This window comes from Podarcis gaigeae (assembly GCF_964106915.1).
Source record: "Podarcis gaigeae genome assembly, chromosome: 17".
NCBI classification, from domain to species: domain Eukaryota; kingdom Metazoa; phylum Chordata; class Lepidosauria; order Squamata; family Lacertidae; genus Podarcis; species Podarcis gaigeae.
This window is the reverse complement of record NC_139694.1, coordinates 36,536,272-36,553,378: the sequence shown is the minus strand read 5'-3', so window position 1 is coordinate 36,553,378 and position 17,107 is coordinate 36,536,272. Positions and strand designations below refer to the sequence as shown.

Below are 17,107 nucleotides of genomic sequence, written 5' to 3'. Positions count from 1 at the left end.
ACTCACTTGGTCCTGGAGAGCCTGCAAGGCCACCTCATGCTCTTTCCGACGGCTCTGCAGTTGGTCCTTTAAATCTGAGAAGCCCTGTGAAGTGAGGAACAATCTGATCAGGCAGGGAGATTCAGGGGAAGATTTCACCAACATACCAGTCACCGATATACAGGTGGTTCACCAATAAGGACTATGTAGATAAGGAAGAATCTGGCTCACAGCAAAACAGACAAGAGTTATGATATATTGTAGCCTTTCCCATTTTAATGTTGTTGTTTTTAAGGCTGTTCTATCTGGGCTTATTTATGGTATGTCAGTCATAAAAAAAGGTAAAGGACCCCTGACAGTTGCAAATGACTCTGGGGTTGCGGTGCTCATCTTGTTTTACTGGCCAAGGGAGCCGACGTTTGTCCGCAGTTTTTCCAGGTCATGTGGCCAGCATGACTAAGCCGCTTCTGGCAAAACCAGAGCAGCGCATGGAAACACCATTTCCCTTCCCGCCGGAGCAGTACCTATTTATCTACTTGCACTCTGATGTGCTTTCGAACTGCTAGGTTGGCAGGAGCTGGGACCGAGCAACGAGAGCTCACCCCGTCGTGGGGATTCGAACCGCTGACCTTCCGATCAGCAAACCCTAGGCTCAGTGGTTTAGATCACAGCGCCACCCGCATTACCTACGTCAGTCATAGCTCTCCCCAAACCAAGGAATTTTGTGAACTGTAATTTAGTGAGATGCCAGGAATGTTCTGGTGGAGATCCTCAGCTTCCTCATAGAACCACAATTTCTAGGATTCCTGCAGCAGTTCATCATAGCAATAAAGATACACCTTTATCTATGCTAGACCACAATTATGCCAAATGTAGATTTCAGAACTGAGGATGGGGTACGTGGGTGGAGAGAAACAGATACAGAGTTGAGGAGCTAGGCTGAGCTTTGAACCCAGAGCTTTCAAACACTTCTATCAACAGGTTTTCCACCTGAAGAATTAAAGGCCCTGAACTCTATTTCTGAACCATGAGGGGCAACCAATGAACTCGTGCCCTGAGCAGAGCTAAAACTGGAGCTCATCCCTTCCAAAGGAAGGGGAGAGCACCTCTTACCTGGTTTGCTGTCTGAAGCTCCTGCTGCAGCTTCTGGTTGCGAACCTGCAGGGATTTGAGTTCATCCTCCTTCCGCTGTTGGATCTCCTCAATTTTGGTCCTGAAAGGCGGGCAAGAGGGCTTACTAACAGAGGGAAGGGGCTTCACCAAAATGCACCTATTTCCCCTCTCACTGGTAATTCTCACAGCCATTTCAATCTCATTTTCAGCCTTAACCTCTCTGACTACAGCATGTTGCCCGATTGTGGTTCAATATTGTGCTGTGCTCTTTGCATTGCTTGCAACATGTTGTGAAGCTGCCTTAAGCACTCTTCTTAGAGTGGAAAGTCTAGGTTTCAAATGGGTAAATAAAGCACAATAAAATACGGGAAGAACACAACATTTCCTGGCACAGTGCAATGCAGGAACGTTCCTGGGCTTCCTGGGTATGTGCCCATGTGCGTTTGCTCCAGCCCAACCAGGCATGCGACACAGCTCATTCCACCCATTGACTGGCCCTCACAAGCTCACCTTCCAGGTCCCAGCCTGCCAGGCTACAAGCAATGCCACCAGCCTTTTGTGGTCTTCTGCTGGTCAAGGCTGTAGCCACCAGCAGTGACTTCCACCATTGCCTACTGCTCACTTTGCCCCTCCAGGAGTCTTTGCTCCACCCCAACACCCAGGGGGCTTTCTGTGAACCAATAAAAACAATAATAATTTATTAATTATTCCCCGCCCATCTGGCTGGGTTTCCAACCTGTTGAAGGACCTGTTGATGGCATTTTACCATTGTACTGTGGAGAGTGTATTAACTTATGGTCTGTGTGTGTGGTTTGGGAGCTGCACAGCCAGGAAAAAAACAATGCTGTCCAGGGTTGTAAAGACTGCAGAGAGAATAACTGGGTGCACTCTTCCCTCCTTGGATCAAATCTATGCTGTCAGGTGCCATAAGAAAGCTGCAGAGATAGCGCGGGATAGTACGCACCCCAGAAATGATCTCTTTCAGCTTCTGCCTTCTGGAAGAAGGTATAGGGTTATAAAGACCAGGACTAGCTGCCTGAGAAACAGTTTCTACGCAAATGCAATTCTGGTTCTAAATGCAGCATAAGGAGTCTCTATAGTATATTGTATTTTAAAATGGGGTTTCAGAGTTTTTAGGGGTTTTTGAATGTTTTATGTAGATTTTCAATTTCATTGTTCTGTATGGGACAATGACAATAAAGATATTGTATATCATATAATCACTGCGTCTGTGTGTGTGTGTCAGCACAAAGGCAGATGCTCTAGGACAGGGTTTCTCAAACTTGGGAACCACTAGCTAGGGATAATGGGAGGAGTAGTCCAAAAACAGCTAGAGACCTAAGTTTGGGAAACCCTGCTCTAGGAAGCTCGCTCCATACCTGCTGTCATTGTAGAGAGCTTCCTTTTCGGTCTGAAGCCGCAGAAAGCTAAGAAGGGTGGAGGCAAGACAGAGAGAAATGTTAAGCACATGCATCACGGTAGGTTTCCCAAAAGAACACTCTGTCCTAAACACAGCAAGAACTCCCCCCACAGTATTTTATGCTGTTGAAGTGTTATATGAGAATATATAATAAAGATATGCATATATATAAACCCAAATCAAACCAGTTGCAGAATGACAGATTCCAGATTCTACAAAGATGCAGAACAGACCCAGCCCTGCCTGTAACACTCCTGCGTGTCAATGCCCAATGACAGGAAACACGCTTATTAGCTGGGTGTGGCAGAAAGTCCTGACTGCTAATAAGAAAGAAACTTACCTCTCCTGTTTCTTCTTGAGCTTCTCAGCCAGCTGCACAGGGGAGAGAATAAGTTGTGAGTTCCCAATGGCAACCATGATCGCCCCTCAAAAACATCCATGCTGCCCACCCAAGCCACTTTCCCTGCCCTCAAGAAGTGGAAAGCACACACAGGTGTTTACATCTCCTCCTTACCTTGCTGAGTTCTTGCTGCAAGCGAGACATCTCTGTCGTCTTGCATGCCTACAGGAGGCAAAGTAAAGCACACATTTCTCAAGGGTTCAGAGTGCTTCTCCTCCCTCCCTCCCTCTCTCTCTCTCTCTCTCTCTCTCTCTGAAAACCCTTCCAGGACCCCTGCCAGATAGGTCTGCAACAGCCTTCACAATCAAGCTGTGCTGGCTGGGGCTAAGGGAAGCTGTAATCCACAATGTTTGGAGCACACCTGGTTGGCAAAGCCTGGTCCATAAGGGAACAGGTGGCTTAGTGCAGCAGCAAAGAGAGGGGCAAGACTTGCGCTCTTCATTTCCACCACCAAAAAACTAGGGCCGACTCGGGGGTGAAATCCCCAAAAAGGGTGTTACTTTTTTTCTGTATGCCACAACAGCTGCGAGAATTTTATTAGCGAAGAACTGGAAGAAACAGGATTTACCAACTATTGAAGAATGGCAGATGAAGATGATGGACTATATGGAACTTGCCGAACAGACTTGGAGACTCCAAGACCAGAGAGAAGAGACGGTGGAAGAAGATTGGAAGAAATTTAAAGAATATTTGAAAATATATAATTGTTTTGGAAGTGGATATAGGCTGTAGGGTTAGAAGTAGAACATAGTGTATTTTAAAATAGTATTACTTGTAAGGGATAAAATGTTAAGATTTTTATGGTAAAAGTAAGTGTGATTAAAAATGCTTAAAAATTATGATATATGTAAACTGCTAAAGATGAGGTAAAATGAAAATCAGATAGGGGGGACGTGGCAAAGCTCACCTAACAATGTTTAGGAAAAATAAGGATAATATAAGAATTAGTTTGTATTGTCTGTTTTTCTGTTTGTGTTGTTGTGTTATAAAATGAAGGGGGGAAATTGAAGAAGAAAAAAAGAAACCAGGGCTGACTCAGCCCCCAATATAGACAAATTCATAGAAGAGAGGATTATCAGCGGCTTCTAGCCACGATGGCTAAGCTCTGCCTTCACTGTTAGCGGCAGTCGGTCTCTGAAAACCAGCTGCTGGGAATCACAATTAGAGAGAAAGGTCCCACTTTCCATAGACCTCTGGTTGGCCCCTGTGAGAACAGGGCGCAGGAGGAAGTGCACAACCGCCGGGAAGAAATACTGAATGACTTGTAGTACCCAGATCAGGGCCAGCTCCCCTGGAGCCCAGTTGGCACAGGGATGCTGTGCCAGGGAGTAGATGGCAGAAAACTGGAGAATGCCTAATCTTTTCCCTTGGTCAGCACAAGGCTTGAACAGTAGCCCTCGGCCCAGAATCCCAAGCTCCCCGCCATGTCTTGCTGGGCTCCCAACATGCTCTCCAGTTTTTTGAAGGGAGACCAGAACTGGGTTTAATTTGCTGAGCATCTGGATTCCAGAAGGGGGTGCAAAAGAAACAGCTCTCCTTGCCGGGGGCCACTAGGGGGCGCATTGGAAGATGGCCGACAATACCATCTCTCCGACCCACACGGGGTAATTAAGAGGCTGTTATGGTAGTAGGCAGCCTCCCTTGTTGCCCCAAGGAAATGGGGAACACTGCCTTTGCCTGCTGTGCCCATAAATCACCCCCTAATTCGAAAGAAGGGGGTGAGGGTCCTAGGCAGAATGCCCCCGTGTGGACCTCGGCTCTCCTGGACGCTGTCTCTGATCGCACACTAGTTGCAGCAATTTGGAATAATTAATTACAAAAGAAGCAAATGCACATATTTCAAGTGAAGAAGGGGAGTGAAGTCTGCTAATTTAAGTGACCTCTGAGAAAGAAGACGACGGGTTGGAGAAACAGGAATATTTTACGATGAAGATACACCAAAGGCTGGGTATGTTGACAACGGGACTGAATGGGGGGGGGGACCTTTTTTACTTTCCTTCTATGTGATTTACAAGAACCCCTCCTCATTAGAATCGTCGGTTGAACTGACCCAAGCAGGATGATTAAGGTCTGTGTGGAGATAAACTTTAACCAAAAGTATGCTTTATGGAGATCGAGAAGCAATAAGAGCTTTTGGAATGGCGCAGCAATTAATTCGGAGTCGCCATCTTGCCAAAGGATTTATAGCCGAGAGAAGGAACAGACTTGTTTTCAGACTGCATTCTTGGTGAATCTCCTCAGATGTTTTGAGAAAGGAGGCAGATTGGTGAAAATTAATGACGCTAAGACTGTTTTGATGTATGGAAGTGATGTTACATGGAAAAGGTCTGGATATGGCTACTGGATAAAAAATAATAATATCTACGCAGGATTACAAACTGTCTAACCAGCTTGTGGAGACTATCAGAGGTCACAAAGAGAAAGGAAAAATATATGAAAATAACAACAAGAGATGTGGAAAAACAAGAAGAAAGGACTGGATAGTACTGTGAACATCATAAGGTTAGATTTGTGGACATTAAAACAGCAGTAAGAAGCAAGAAGTTGATTGGATCCCCTTCAGAACTTGAAATATGGATACCCCCAACAAAAATTTAAAATTCGGCTGCGTAATTTGGAATTTATGTAATTTGGTTTGATTTGATGTGATTGGTCGGTTAATAAAAAAATATTCTTAAAAAAGAAAGAAAGAAAGAGCTCTCCTTGCAGGCTACTTTTGACCAGCTCAAGCTGCCGCTCCTGGCTAGAAGCCAAAGGCTGGCAGGAGGATGGCAGCAGCACCCAATGGTGCCTCCTCCACACGCCCACGCACCTCGAGGCTCTGCAGCTGCTCCTTCAGGAGTCGTTTCTCCTCCCGCTCCGTCTGCCACTTCAGTTCCACCTCAGACAACAGCTGCTGGGAGGTGCTGCTGTCAGCTGCCTGCGGCTCCGAACCCGCCTGGCCAGCAGGAGGAGACTCCACGGAGGCGTCGCCCTCCCCGCCACCTCGGTCTTCTCCCTGCCGGGCCACTTCCTTCTCATAGCGCTCCTGCAAAGCTGAGGAACAAGAGCCGCCGCTGTGGGTCCCCAGATTCAACCCAGATTGCCTCCAAAGCCCTGCCCGCATCTCAACCAGTGCCCCTTTGCCCTGCAAAATTATTATTTGAAACCAGCCTTTTGAAAATGGTGCCAAGCGCTTTGCCATCGCTACAGTCGTGGGCCTGAGAAAGACTGGCAAGACTCAAGACCACCCAATTTCAGATCTGAGATAGGATCTGAACTCTGGAGGCTCCAACATCCCAGCAGCTGGAAGCTAGGGAACCTATGGCCTCCAAGCGTTGCTGGGCTACAGCTCCAAGCAGCCCCAAAAAGCACGGCCTATGATCAGGGATGACGGGAGTTATAGTCCAACAATATCTGGAGGACCACAGGTTCGTGTGTTCTGCTGCAGGCAAGGGGTTGGCAAGGTTTACCTCGCCTGGGCCGGTTCACTCCAGCAGAGATCCCTTTGTGGGCTGGATCACGCACACGCCTGTGATTTCCAACACCTGCGTCTGTGCAGACACGATTTCTGGCACCGCAGAAGTGAGTCGCCGCACCACACCACGCCGGTTTAGTGTGGGGACTCGCCAAGCAGGTGGCTCAGTTTGTGAGTGGCTCTTGGGCTGGTTAAACCACCCCCATGGGTCGCTTGTGGCCCATGGGCCTTAGGTTGTCGACTCCTGATCTTGACAAATACAGGACTGGGATGACAGTTCATCATGCACATGGGTTATACAACAGATACATGGTCAGGGCTGGAGAAGCTACAGCCCTTCAGGATATTGCTGGACTCCAACTCCCATCTCCCCTGACCACTCACTGGCTGAGGCTGATGGAAGTTACAACCAAACAGTATCGAGTGGCCACCAGATGTTTCACTCCTGGCTCTTTGGTGCTCCACTTTGTTGGTCTTCCGCTGCATCCAACCAACCACATTTCCCAGACTTTCTTGTGTTTATTCTGAGCAAGCCCAGCCCAATGCAGAGCGGTACCTGCCATGTTCTTCTGCAGTGCAGCATTCTCTGCCTGGAGCCTCAGCAGCTCCCCATCCGCAGGGCTGGCCGGGGGGGCCCCTTCGGGGGCTGCCGGCCCCCCTTCCCGGAGACTCTTGTTCTCCTTCTCCAACTGCTCGATCTGGGCGCACAGCTGGGTTAGAGAGACCAGAGGGTTAACTGCGGGCAACAGCACAGTCTTCAGTGAAGTGGGGAGGCATTTGCAGCTGATCCATCTGGGCAGAAACAGGCACACTGCTACACCAGGATCTTCTTTCCCAGAGGAAGCAACGGCTACCTGCCCCCTTCCGAAGAACAGTCGTTGGAGCCAGCCCTGTTCCAGCATGACGACTGCACAGCTCTTTTGCTCCCCTGACTGTTCTTTGGAAGGGTGCAGGAAAGGGCTGCAACAGCTTCAACTTCACAGGTCTGGAAATAAACCCATGGTTGTATCAAAAACTCCTGCCCACATTAATTAACCCACACTATCCAAATTACAGCAATGCTGCAGCTAACAAGGTGCCTCCCACGCAGGAAAGCATTCAGTAACTCGGTCTCTATGACTCAAGCAACACGCTATGTCGAGGGAGGAGGGGAGGTGAAACCCTGTACTGGTGCCACCTACCAGTCTGACTGGCCAGCTGGGGCACAGGAGTAAAATATATTATTTCATAAACCCAAAGAAAGCCAAACAATCAGGTAGACAGCTCTTGACAGCTCTCTGTCTGGTACGCTATTTTGTTAAGCTGTGGTCCCCATGAAAAAGGGTGTAATAATAATAATAATAAATTTTATTTATACCCCCCCCCCAGTGTAGGGGGACACAAGATCTTGGAGGAGGAAATATCTCCTTGTGGCCACAGCTGTGGATGGAAGACTAAAAATACAGCATCATATACACAGTTAGCCTACTGTGTTCTGACAACAGTGTGATTCTTGTGCTCCTGTGAACGTCCGTGCCAGAATTCTGGGTGGCTCATCAGCGACTCTCAATGCCATATTATGCCTCACAGCAGCGCCCCCTGGTAGGCCCCTAGCGCTACTGCAGAAGCAACTTCAGCAGTCAAGTACCTTGGACAGCTCCTGCATAAGAGTGCTATTTTGCAGCCTGAAGTCATCCTCCTGGCTGTGCAGTTTTCCCTGAAGCATTTCATTTTCACTAAGCAAGGCGTCCACCTCCTGTGGGGAAAAAGAGAGAATTCAATGATACCTCATCGTCCCTCCACGAGGGGCCGGCACCTAATCCATAAGCAGAAGATTTGTTCGCTTGTTTCCCAACCACAAGAGGAAATGCCCCTTACTATCTTCCTGTTAGCTCCCTTCCTTTCTCCCAGTAACATACAGAGCCACTCAGCCCTAGGCAAGTGGTACTTACCCATAGGCAGAGTGCCACAACCTATACAATGAGTAGCAGAGGTACTTGTTTGGACAAGGGTGTAACTGGAAGGGAGGGAAGGGGGAGGAAAACCTGCCCCCCCTTCTACATTTAGTGGAAGATGTTTGGAAGGCATTATTCCTACCTCAAGGGTCCACTGCCAGTTCCCAGATCTTTTCCCTACTTGACACTTAAAGATAAAGGTAAATGGATCCCTGACCATTAGGTCCAGTCGTGGCCGACTCTGGGGTTGTGGTGCTCATCTCGCTTTACTGGCTGAGGGAGCCAGCGTACAGCTTCTGGGTCATGTGGCCAGCATGACTAAGCCACTTCTGGTGAGCCAGAGCAGTGCACGGAAACGCCATTTACCTTCCCACTGGAGCAGTACCTATTTATCTACTTGCACTTTGACGTGCTTTCGAACTGCTAGGTTGTCAGGAGCAGGAACCGAGCAACGGGAGCTCATCCTGCCGCGGGGATTCGAACCACCGACCATGCGATCGGCAGGTCCTAGGCCCTGAGGTTTTACCCACAGTGCCACCCGCGTCTTTACTTGACACTTAAAGCCAGATATAATGACACAAAAACTAGCTGTGTCACTATATCCTGAATCTTCAAATGGCCCATCTTCCCAGAATGCTAGAACGTTTTCAAGATCTGGGGTGGAGATGGGTTGGGTAGGGAAATCAGTTTTGTTTTTTCTGGGAGGTAGGGCTGCTTCCACCTCAGCTTCGGTTACTGATACTCCCTACGTATGGGGAGGCAGACCTTCATCACGGGAAAGAAGGCCTTGCAGAGCAGGGGCACATCAACTGGATCTCCCGCCACCTCACCTCAAGGCCAAGTTCGACAGGTGGAAAAGGTTGGTCACTCTACCCAGATGCCCGCTAGTGTGGCAAGTAGGTATGTGGTCTGGTGAAAAGAGCTGGACTAAATGGGGGGACCTGGTGGGTTCAGATAGGCCCACAAGTTGGAGGTGCTCCCCAAAGCATTGACAGACGGATGATCAAATGATGACAGATGTTGATGGGAGAGATGGAGTTGACCTTGGTAAGATGATAACTGGGAACACCCACAGCAAGCAACGCATGAAAGGAGCCTTACCTGAGCCTTCTTGCTCTTATTCAGAGCCTGGGAAAGAGAGAAATTGGTTAATAATACATCAATAGGAAGGTGGGAAAACAGTTATCATTACACCCCAGAGTCAGAGTCAATTATTTCTTGGTTTTGTGGTTCCCCCACTCCCTCCCACACATCCACTGCAATGAAGAACTTTACCTTCTGAGCTTTGGTAAATTCCTTATCCAAATAGGTCACCCGTTGCCGAAGACCATTTAATTCTAAAAATATCAAAGGAAACAAAGGATCAGAATTGAAGAAGTACTTTAGAGAGAGGGCCGCTGGTTTTCTATGATTCTGTACTTGTAGAAAACGACATGAACTCTGGTATCTGACACAGAACTCGGATCTCAACATTTTAAATACATGGATATAAAAGAGCAAGTTTCGTGTCCTCTCTTGTTACCGCATATCAGAAGCAGAGTGTGTGTATGTTTCTGCTGCAGCGAGATGTTTTTCCTGGTCATTGGAAATGACAAAGAGGCCACAGGCCCGGGAGCACGGCAGCAGCACAGCCAAACAGGAGTGTCAGGGGAAAGTTTCACAAGAGGTAAGAAGGCATAGAAAGATGTTAGGCCTTCCAACAGTGCACAGAGAGCAGTCAGGCAGTCATCTTAAGGAAGGCAAAAGCAGCCAAAAGAAGGACAAAGGACGAAAGAGGATGCCAGTAGCAATTGGTTGAGGTGGAACCCCATTTCCTATCTGATGGCAAGGCTAAAGAGCTTCAAGCTGGAGAGGGAAGTTGTCTGTTTGGCAACCTCTTCATCCCTTGTCCAAGGATGCAGGGGGACTGGCAAGCCCCTGGAACTTCAGCATAGTTTATTCCGCTTCTGCTACTTATAGGAAGGTAAGAGGCACCAACACCCAACTCTCTAACCACAGGAAAGGTGATGCGGCAATTTGCTTCAATTTTACAATTTCACCAGGCACTGCCTGTACACTTCCAAGCATGCCTTTGCAATCATATGGACTACTGGTGGTTTTTAATGAAAGCTGAATCCTGTGGTCAACACCAGATCCCACCCCACCCCCTTCCTTTTTTTTTTTTGCGCTCCAACAAAGCCACAGCACGCAGGTAGCCTGGTGTGTACAGAAATGCCACTCCTACTTAATGTTTTCCTCCTGCAACCATTATTTTCCTTAAAATTCCAGACTCTACACCAGTTCCGTTGTGAACAGAGCACATGTTACATGTATGCAACAATTAACATAAATAAATAGGAGTCAAGGTAATTGTGATAATTCAATCCAGCCTTTCTCAACCTGAGGATGCCCGGATGTTGTTGAACTACAATTCCCATCACCCCTAGCTAGCAAGGCCAGAGCTCAAGGATGATGGGAGTTGTAGTCCAACAACATCTGGGGACCCATAGATTGAGAACCGCTGCTTTAATCTCAGTTACAGAACACAGAAGCCTGTGAACAGCATGCTGTACCCAGTAGCCAGAGATACTGGCAGTTTCAAGGGGGCTGGCAGAGAAAAATGCACTTCTTACCAGCAGTGTTTTTGCGGAGTTCATCAGAAAGCTGGTAATTCTGAGTCCGAAGTTCCAGTAGCTGAGCCTAGCAAGAGAAACAGTAAAGAATGAAGAAGCTGGCAGGTTCAGTCAATGCATAACTCTGGCCGGGTTTGTGGCCAAGAGCCCAGGGCTTTTTTCACCGATCAAGCCAGGAACATGAGTTCCTTGGGAAACAATGTGTGGGACACTTTTTGAATTGTGGACAATGTAATCCAAACCTTATTTCATCTGTCCTCAACCTTTAGGAAATAAGCCTGCATTATTCTCATTTTAGGGATGCAGGTGGCGCTGTGGGTTAAAGCCTCAGCGCCTAGGACTTGCCGATCGAAAGGTCGGCGGTTCGAATCCCTGTGGCGGGGTGCACTCCCGCTGCTCGGTCCCAGCGCCTGCCAACCTAGCAGTTCAAAAGCACCTCTGGGTGCAAGTAGATAAATAGGGACCGCTTACCAGCGGGAAGGTAAACGGCGTTTCCGTGTGCGGCTCTGGCTCGCCAGATGCAGCTTTGTCACGCTGGCCACGTGACCCGGAAGTGTCTCCGGACAGCGCTGGCCCCTGGCCTCTTAAGTGAGATGGGCGCACAACCTCAGAGTCTGTCAAGACTGGCCTGTACGGGCAGCGGTACCTTTACCTTTACCTTTTTACTCTCATTTTGCAGACATGCGGCCCAGAAATCATAGAATCATAGAGTTGGAAGGGAACAAAAGGGTCATCTAGTCCAACCCCTTGCAATGTAGGAATATTTTGCCCAACATGGGGCTCAAACGCACAACCCTGAGAAGAAGAGTCTCATAATAATAATAATAAAAAAAGTAGTAATAGTAGTAGTAACAGTTCAAGGTGATCACAGAGATAGGACTTGACCCAATCTCAGTAACCACCCATTTAAGAAATGACTCTCCAAAGCTCATCATCTCTATAGAATTCTTCATAAAGGTCCATGAAACATTATCAAAGGCCTTCTATGCATCTATAAACATCAATGCCCCTTACTTTTCATTTCTCACCTCCAGATATTCTATTATTTTAGTTGTATTCCTTATATTGTATTTCAACTGATGGCCTGGAAGAAATCTGGCCTTGTCTTGGTGAATTATATCCTTTAATACCACTTTCATGCGGTGTGCTAATATAATTGCAAACAGCTTATAATCCATTAAAAGACTGGCCTATAATTTTTAACAGATAATAGGTCTGTTTCCTGTTTTGGGATAAGTGTAATATATATGTCTACCCTGGAGTTTGATATGGGGGATATGGAAGCAGCAATCTGGAAGAAATGGAAAGACTGCCATCAGCCTTCCATATGTCTGCATATGTCTGCACCCCTTCCCCACATTAAAACCAACACTCCAAAACACCCGGAGGGGAGGGCACCAGCTTGGGGAAGGCTGTTTTGGCATCAAAAGCCTTGATAGCAACTAGTTTTTCTGGCCACCAATAAGTGACTCTGGGATTGTGGGATGAGGTGCCAAACACCACGCAATCGGCCATATTTCACCCAGGAGTTCAGAGCTGGGGACTTTCTGGGGAACTCCAGAGGTTGTACTCAAACAACACCCATCAAGCCCAGGCAGCAGGGCCAATGGTCACAGCTAATGGGAATTGTGGCCCAGCAACACTGGATGGTCACAGGTTTTCCCACTCCTGCTTTATAGTCTTAACTCTGTTCCCTCACAACAGCACACCCCACAACTTGCATATGTTTTTGATCTGTGAAAGAAATCATTGTATCAGCTGCCTTCTTCCCCACAAGAGATAGTTGTGTTTCAGCAGCAAAGCAAAAAGCATACATTGTTTGAGTGCTGGAAAGAGCTGCTGCAGGTATCAGAAAGTCAACATAACCAAGTTTGGAATAGGGCAGAAAGAGTCCTTGTGTTTATCACATGACAAACCCCTTCCACAGCTCCTTTCATTGCTAGCTGGTTTCTCCTGACACTGAACTGACCCCCTCAAGGTCCTAAAACAAAATGAAGTGGACCAAGTTTCTTACTGTGTTATATTCATCAGGAACAGGGAACCTTGCTGGGAGACAACTGAGGAAAGCAGCAGCAAGAGAAGAAAGCAAAGGAGGACGTGACACTGCTTCCCCTGCAGGGATAAACTGAGCCCCCAAAGATTCTGGGACACAGCAAAGTGCAAGATGATGGAAATCAGCAAAGATGCCTTGGCATACATTTGTGTATGCTAGGAGGACCAAATAGCAAATGAGAAAAGGGCTCCATGAATAGTTAAATAGAAGAGGTAATGGTGGCAGAAGAGGAAAGCTACATCTGCTAGAATACCCTCTTCTACAACTATTTAAAACAGATGTGAAGAAGCTTTGACCCTCCAGGTGTTGCTGGACTACAACTTCCATTATCCCTGGCCATTGGCCATGCTTGCTGAGGTTGATGGAGTTGTAATTCAGCACCATCTGAAGGACCAAAGATTCTCCACATGATTTAAAGGGCAAAGAAACTCCATTCTTCGTTCTCTTTGTCTCTTAGTATACAGAAGACCAGCAAGTCCTGCAAGAAGTGGGGAGGCAAAAGTAGAGTTAGAGCATGGTAGGGTGGGTTAGGGGAAGCATGTTTATTCTACTTTATTTCTTTAAAATATTTAGATACCGCCTTTCATCTGAAATGACAAGATTGTAAAAAAGAATGCACAATGCTGGCATTAATGGACAGTGAAGGCCAAAGAAAATAAGCAGGTTTTGAACATGGGTTTTTAACGATGTCAGTGTTGGTGCTCAGCTTAGTTCAGAGGAGGTGACAATTCCACAGACAGGAAGCCATGAAAAGGATGGGTTTTTTTATTTTAAAGAATCTGTGAACCATCCTTTTACTGAAGGGCAGTATATAAATTAAAATAAATAAATTTATTTTCAGTTCATATGAGAATTTGCCAATGATAATTTTGGGGGAGGCAACAGAAAGCAGACCGAAAGGTTTAAAGCAAACATCAGCAGAGGCTGCCAATTCAAAAGTACTGTGTTTGATAATTTCCACAGGCAAAGGGCTGGCTTAAAGGTAAAGGTAAAGGGACCCCTGACCATTAGGTCCAGTTGTGGCTGACTCTGGGGTTGCGGCGCTCATCTCGCTTTATTGGCCAAGGGAGCTGGCGTACAGCTTCCAGGTCATGTGGCCAGCATGACTAAGCCGCTTCTGGAGAACCAGAGCAGCGCACGGAAACGCCGTTTACCTTCCCATCGGAGCGGTACCTATTTATCTACTTGCACTTTGATGTGCTTTCGAACTGCTAGGTGGGCAGGAGCAGGGACCGAGCAACGGGAGCTCACCCCATCGCGGGGATTAAGGCACAAGCAGGGAACCTGTGGCCCTCCAGACCTTGTTGAATTCCAACCCCAGCTGGAACACTCAGTGGTCACGGAAAATAGGAGCTGCAATCCAGAAACATCTAGAGCATCCGTTCTCAACCTGGCGGGCAGGATGAGGACAGTTCCCAGATTTTGTTGGACCACAGCTCCCATCACCCCTGACAACTCTTCCTGCTGGCTAGGGATGATGAGAGCTGTAGTCGAACAACACCTGGGGACTTAAGCTTGAGAAAGGCTCATCTAGAGGGCCACAGGCTCCTCAGCCCTGACTTAATGCGTTTTTAACCATGAACCCGAAAGAACAAATGCAGCAAACACACAAACATATATAACACACAACTGATTAAACGATCTACAGCCTTTTAAATATGTATTTTGGGTGGGGGGGCGGCGTTGTTGGTTTGTTATTGGGGTTTTATCATTATGTACTTAGGTTCTTTTTATGGGTGATCTTGGGGTGAAAGGTGCTATACAGATTTAATAAACAAATAATAACAGCTCCCACCCAGCTCTGCCCCCCAGCCTCAAATCTTCAGGCATCCTCACTCTCTGCATCTCTACGCTGCCCCCCCCCAAAAAAATCATAATGGCAACTGGACCCCCACCAGCCCTGAATACTTTCAACGACACCCACCCCCACCCCCCCGCTCATGACACCCACTGGGTGCTGTTCCTCCCAACGCCCCGCCCCGCTCCCCACCCACCCACCGGGCCGCCCGGCCTTACGCACCTGCATGCGCTCGAACTCCTCCTCAGACAAGGCCTGCGCCATCTTCCCTCCCCCTCCGGCCCCCGGTTCGGATCCTGCTTGGTTCGACTCACGAGAGGAGGAGGGAAGGCGGGGGAGGAGGTGGGGAGAAGCCCCGCCCCCGCCCGGCCCGGGATGGCTTTAAGAGGAGATCATAGAGAGGAAGCCGGGAAGAGGAACGCTCTGAATGGGGGGTTTCAGGCTCTCTCGCTCTCTCCTCCCTCCCCACTCCCACCGGAAGCAGAGCGGCATGAGCGAAGGCGGGGGGAAGAGGGAAAGGCGCCTGGAGGCCGGAAGTGGGAAGGGTAGACGGGCCGAAGACCGGAAGTAAAGGAGCATAGAGGTGCCGAAGACCGGAAGTAAGGGAGCATAGAAGTGCCGAAGACCGGAAGCGCGGAGGAGGAGGAGGAGGAGAAGCGCGACGAGCGAAGATGGCCAAGAGGTTCGGGAGGCAGCTTAACTCTTCGCGCTTCTCCTCTTCCCTTCCCCGCCAGTATTATGGGATGGAACGGGGGAAAGAGAGAAAGTGCGGAGGCCACTGGCTCAGGAGGGAAGCTGCGCGCTCCTTTCCCTGCGCCTTAAGACGCGGAGCGGGAGGACGGGGCGGAGGTGGAAGAGGCCGCAGCGGAGCCCACAGAGGCCCGCGCTCTTGTATAGATTTCGGCGCTTTCCACAGCCCCCCTTTCGGCGGAGGGCGGAGGCACCGCAGCCCTCCTGGCTTGACTGGAAGCAGGCGAGGGTCGTCAAGCTCCATCCTTTTAATATATATCTCTCTCTTGTTGCTGTTTAGTCGTGTCCGACTCTTAGTGACTCCCTGGACCAGAGCACAACAGGCACTCCTGTCTTCCACTGCCTCCCGCAGTTTGGTCAAACTCATGTTTGTAGCTTCGAGAACACTGTCCCACCATCTCGTCCTCTGTCGTCCCCTTCTCCTTGTGCCCTCCATCTTTCCCAACATCAGGGTCTTTTCCAGGGAGTCTTCTCTTCTCATGAGGTGGCCAAAGTACTGGAGTCTCAGCTTCACGATCTGTCCTTCCAGTGAGCACTCAGGGCTGATTTCCTTCAGAATGGAGAGGTTTGATCTTCTTTCAGTCCATGAGACTCTCAAGAGTCTCCTCCAGCACCATAATTCAAAAGCATCGATTCTTTGGCGATCAGCCTTCTTTATGGTCCAGCTCTCACTTCCATACATCACTACTGGGAAAACCATAGCTTTAACTGTACGGACCTTGGTCGGCAAGGTGATTTTTCTGCTTTTTAAGATACTGTCTAGGTTTGTCATTGCTTTTCTCCCAATTTCTTTTTCTCTCTCTTAGCAGAAGTGAGTGGCATAGAACTATTGCAAGAAGAATTCTCAGAGATTAGGAAAACTACTAGACTCTTACCTCCTTATTCCCGCCTTCCTCCGCCCCCTCCCAGAAAGAATTAAAGAAAACAGCAACAATTTACAGGGTAGTCAGGGAGAGGAAGTTACGTTCACACGAAGCGGACGTAGGCTCCATGGAGATCAGGGAGGGGTGTTAGGGGAGAGATAGTACCTCTGGTGGGTGACACTTCCTGCTCCTTCTGGGTCATTTTGTCCACCTTTGGTCTCCACCCTGCACTTGGCTCTTACCTGTGGCTCCTACAAGCTGTCAGCATGCACCAGCAGCTACATCCCAGGAAGCAGCTTTGACTGGCTGGCTAAACCAGGTGAAGGGAGCCAATGGGTCTCAACCCCTTGGGGCTTCCCCTGCACGTGAAGACAGGCTCTGGCAAATGGACGAGAACCATCATGGGTCTGACGGTCAAAAGGGTGGTTTCTGCACATGCTGTAGAGGGAAGTGAGGAGCAAATGGGGCTCGCAAACCTGGAAAACTGATCCTAAAACTCTGCTGCCTTGCAGGATATATTCGGGTGAAGAAAAGATTAAGGAGTAAGCCCTACACAAAGGTAGTTGGATGGTGTTTTGTTTTTGTTCCAAAAACTCCTGCAGCCAAGCTGATGCCTAATGTATTACTCTGCTTTTGTTTGGTCCACATCAGCGAGGCAAAGAGTGGTGTAGTGGTTAAGAGTGGTAGTCTCGTAATCTAGTGAACCGGGTTCGCATCTCCGCTCCTCC

General features: G+C 48.4%; 1 protein-coding gene across 2 annotated transcripts in view; it reads right to left on the bottom strand.

Moving 5' to 3' along the window:
• The window catches only part of GRIPAP1 (GRIP1 associated protein 1), a 64,369-nt gene extending 49,109 nt beyond the window's left edge, over nt 1-15,260 (bottom strand). The window contains exons 1-12 of one of the 2 annotated variants that reach the window (XM_083718758.1): nt 14,989-15,260; nt 10,916-10,982; nt 9,579-9,640; nt 9,405-9,431; nt 7,997-8,104; nt 6,926-7,079; nt 5,725-5,948; nt 3,027-3,074; nt 2,853-2,884; nt 2,472-2,519; nt 1,093-1,192; nt 7-84 (exon numbers count right to left, since the gene is read on the bottom strand). In XM_083718758.1, coding sequence (XP_083574884.1) covers nt 7-84; nt 1,093-1,192; nt 2,472-2,519; nt 2,853-2,884; nt 3,027-3,074; nt 5,725-5,948; nt 6,926-7,079; nt 7,997-8,104; nt 9,405-9,431; nt 9,579-9,640; nt 10,916-10,982; nt 14,989-15,030 — 990 coding nt within the window. In that variant the 5' untranslated portion in view covers nt 15,031-15,260. The remainder of the gene's footprint in view (nt 1-6; nt 85-1,092; nt 1,193-2,471; nt 2,520-2,852; nt 2,885-3,026; nt 3,075-5,724; nt 5,949-6,925; nt 7,080-7,996; nt 8,105-9,404; nt 9,432-9,578; nt 9,641-10,915; nt 10,983-14,988) is intronic. The other variant, XM_083718759.1, reaches the window with a different exon arrangement.
• Between the last annotated feature and the right edge of the window lie 1,847 nt (nt 15,261-17,107).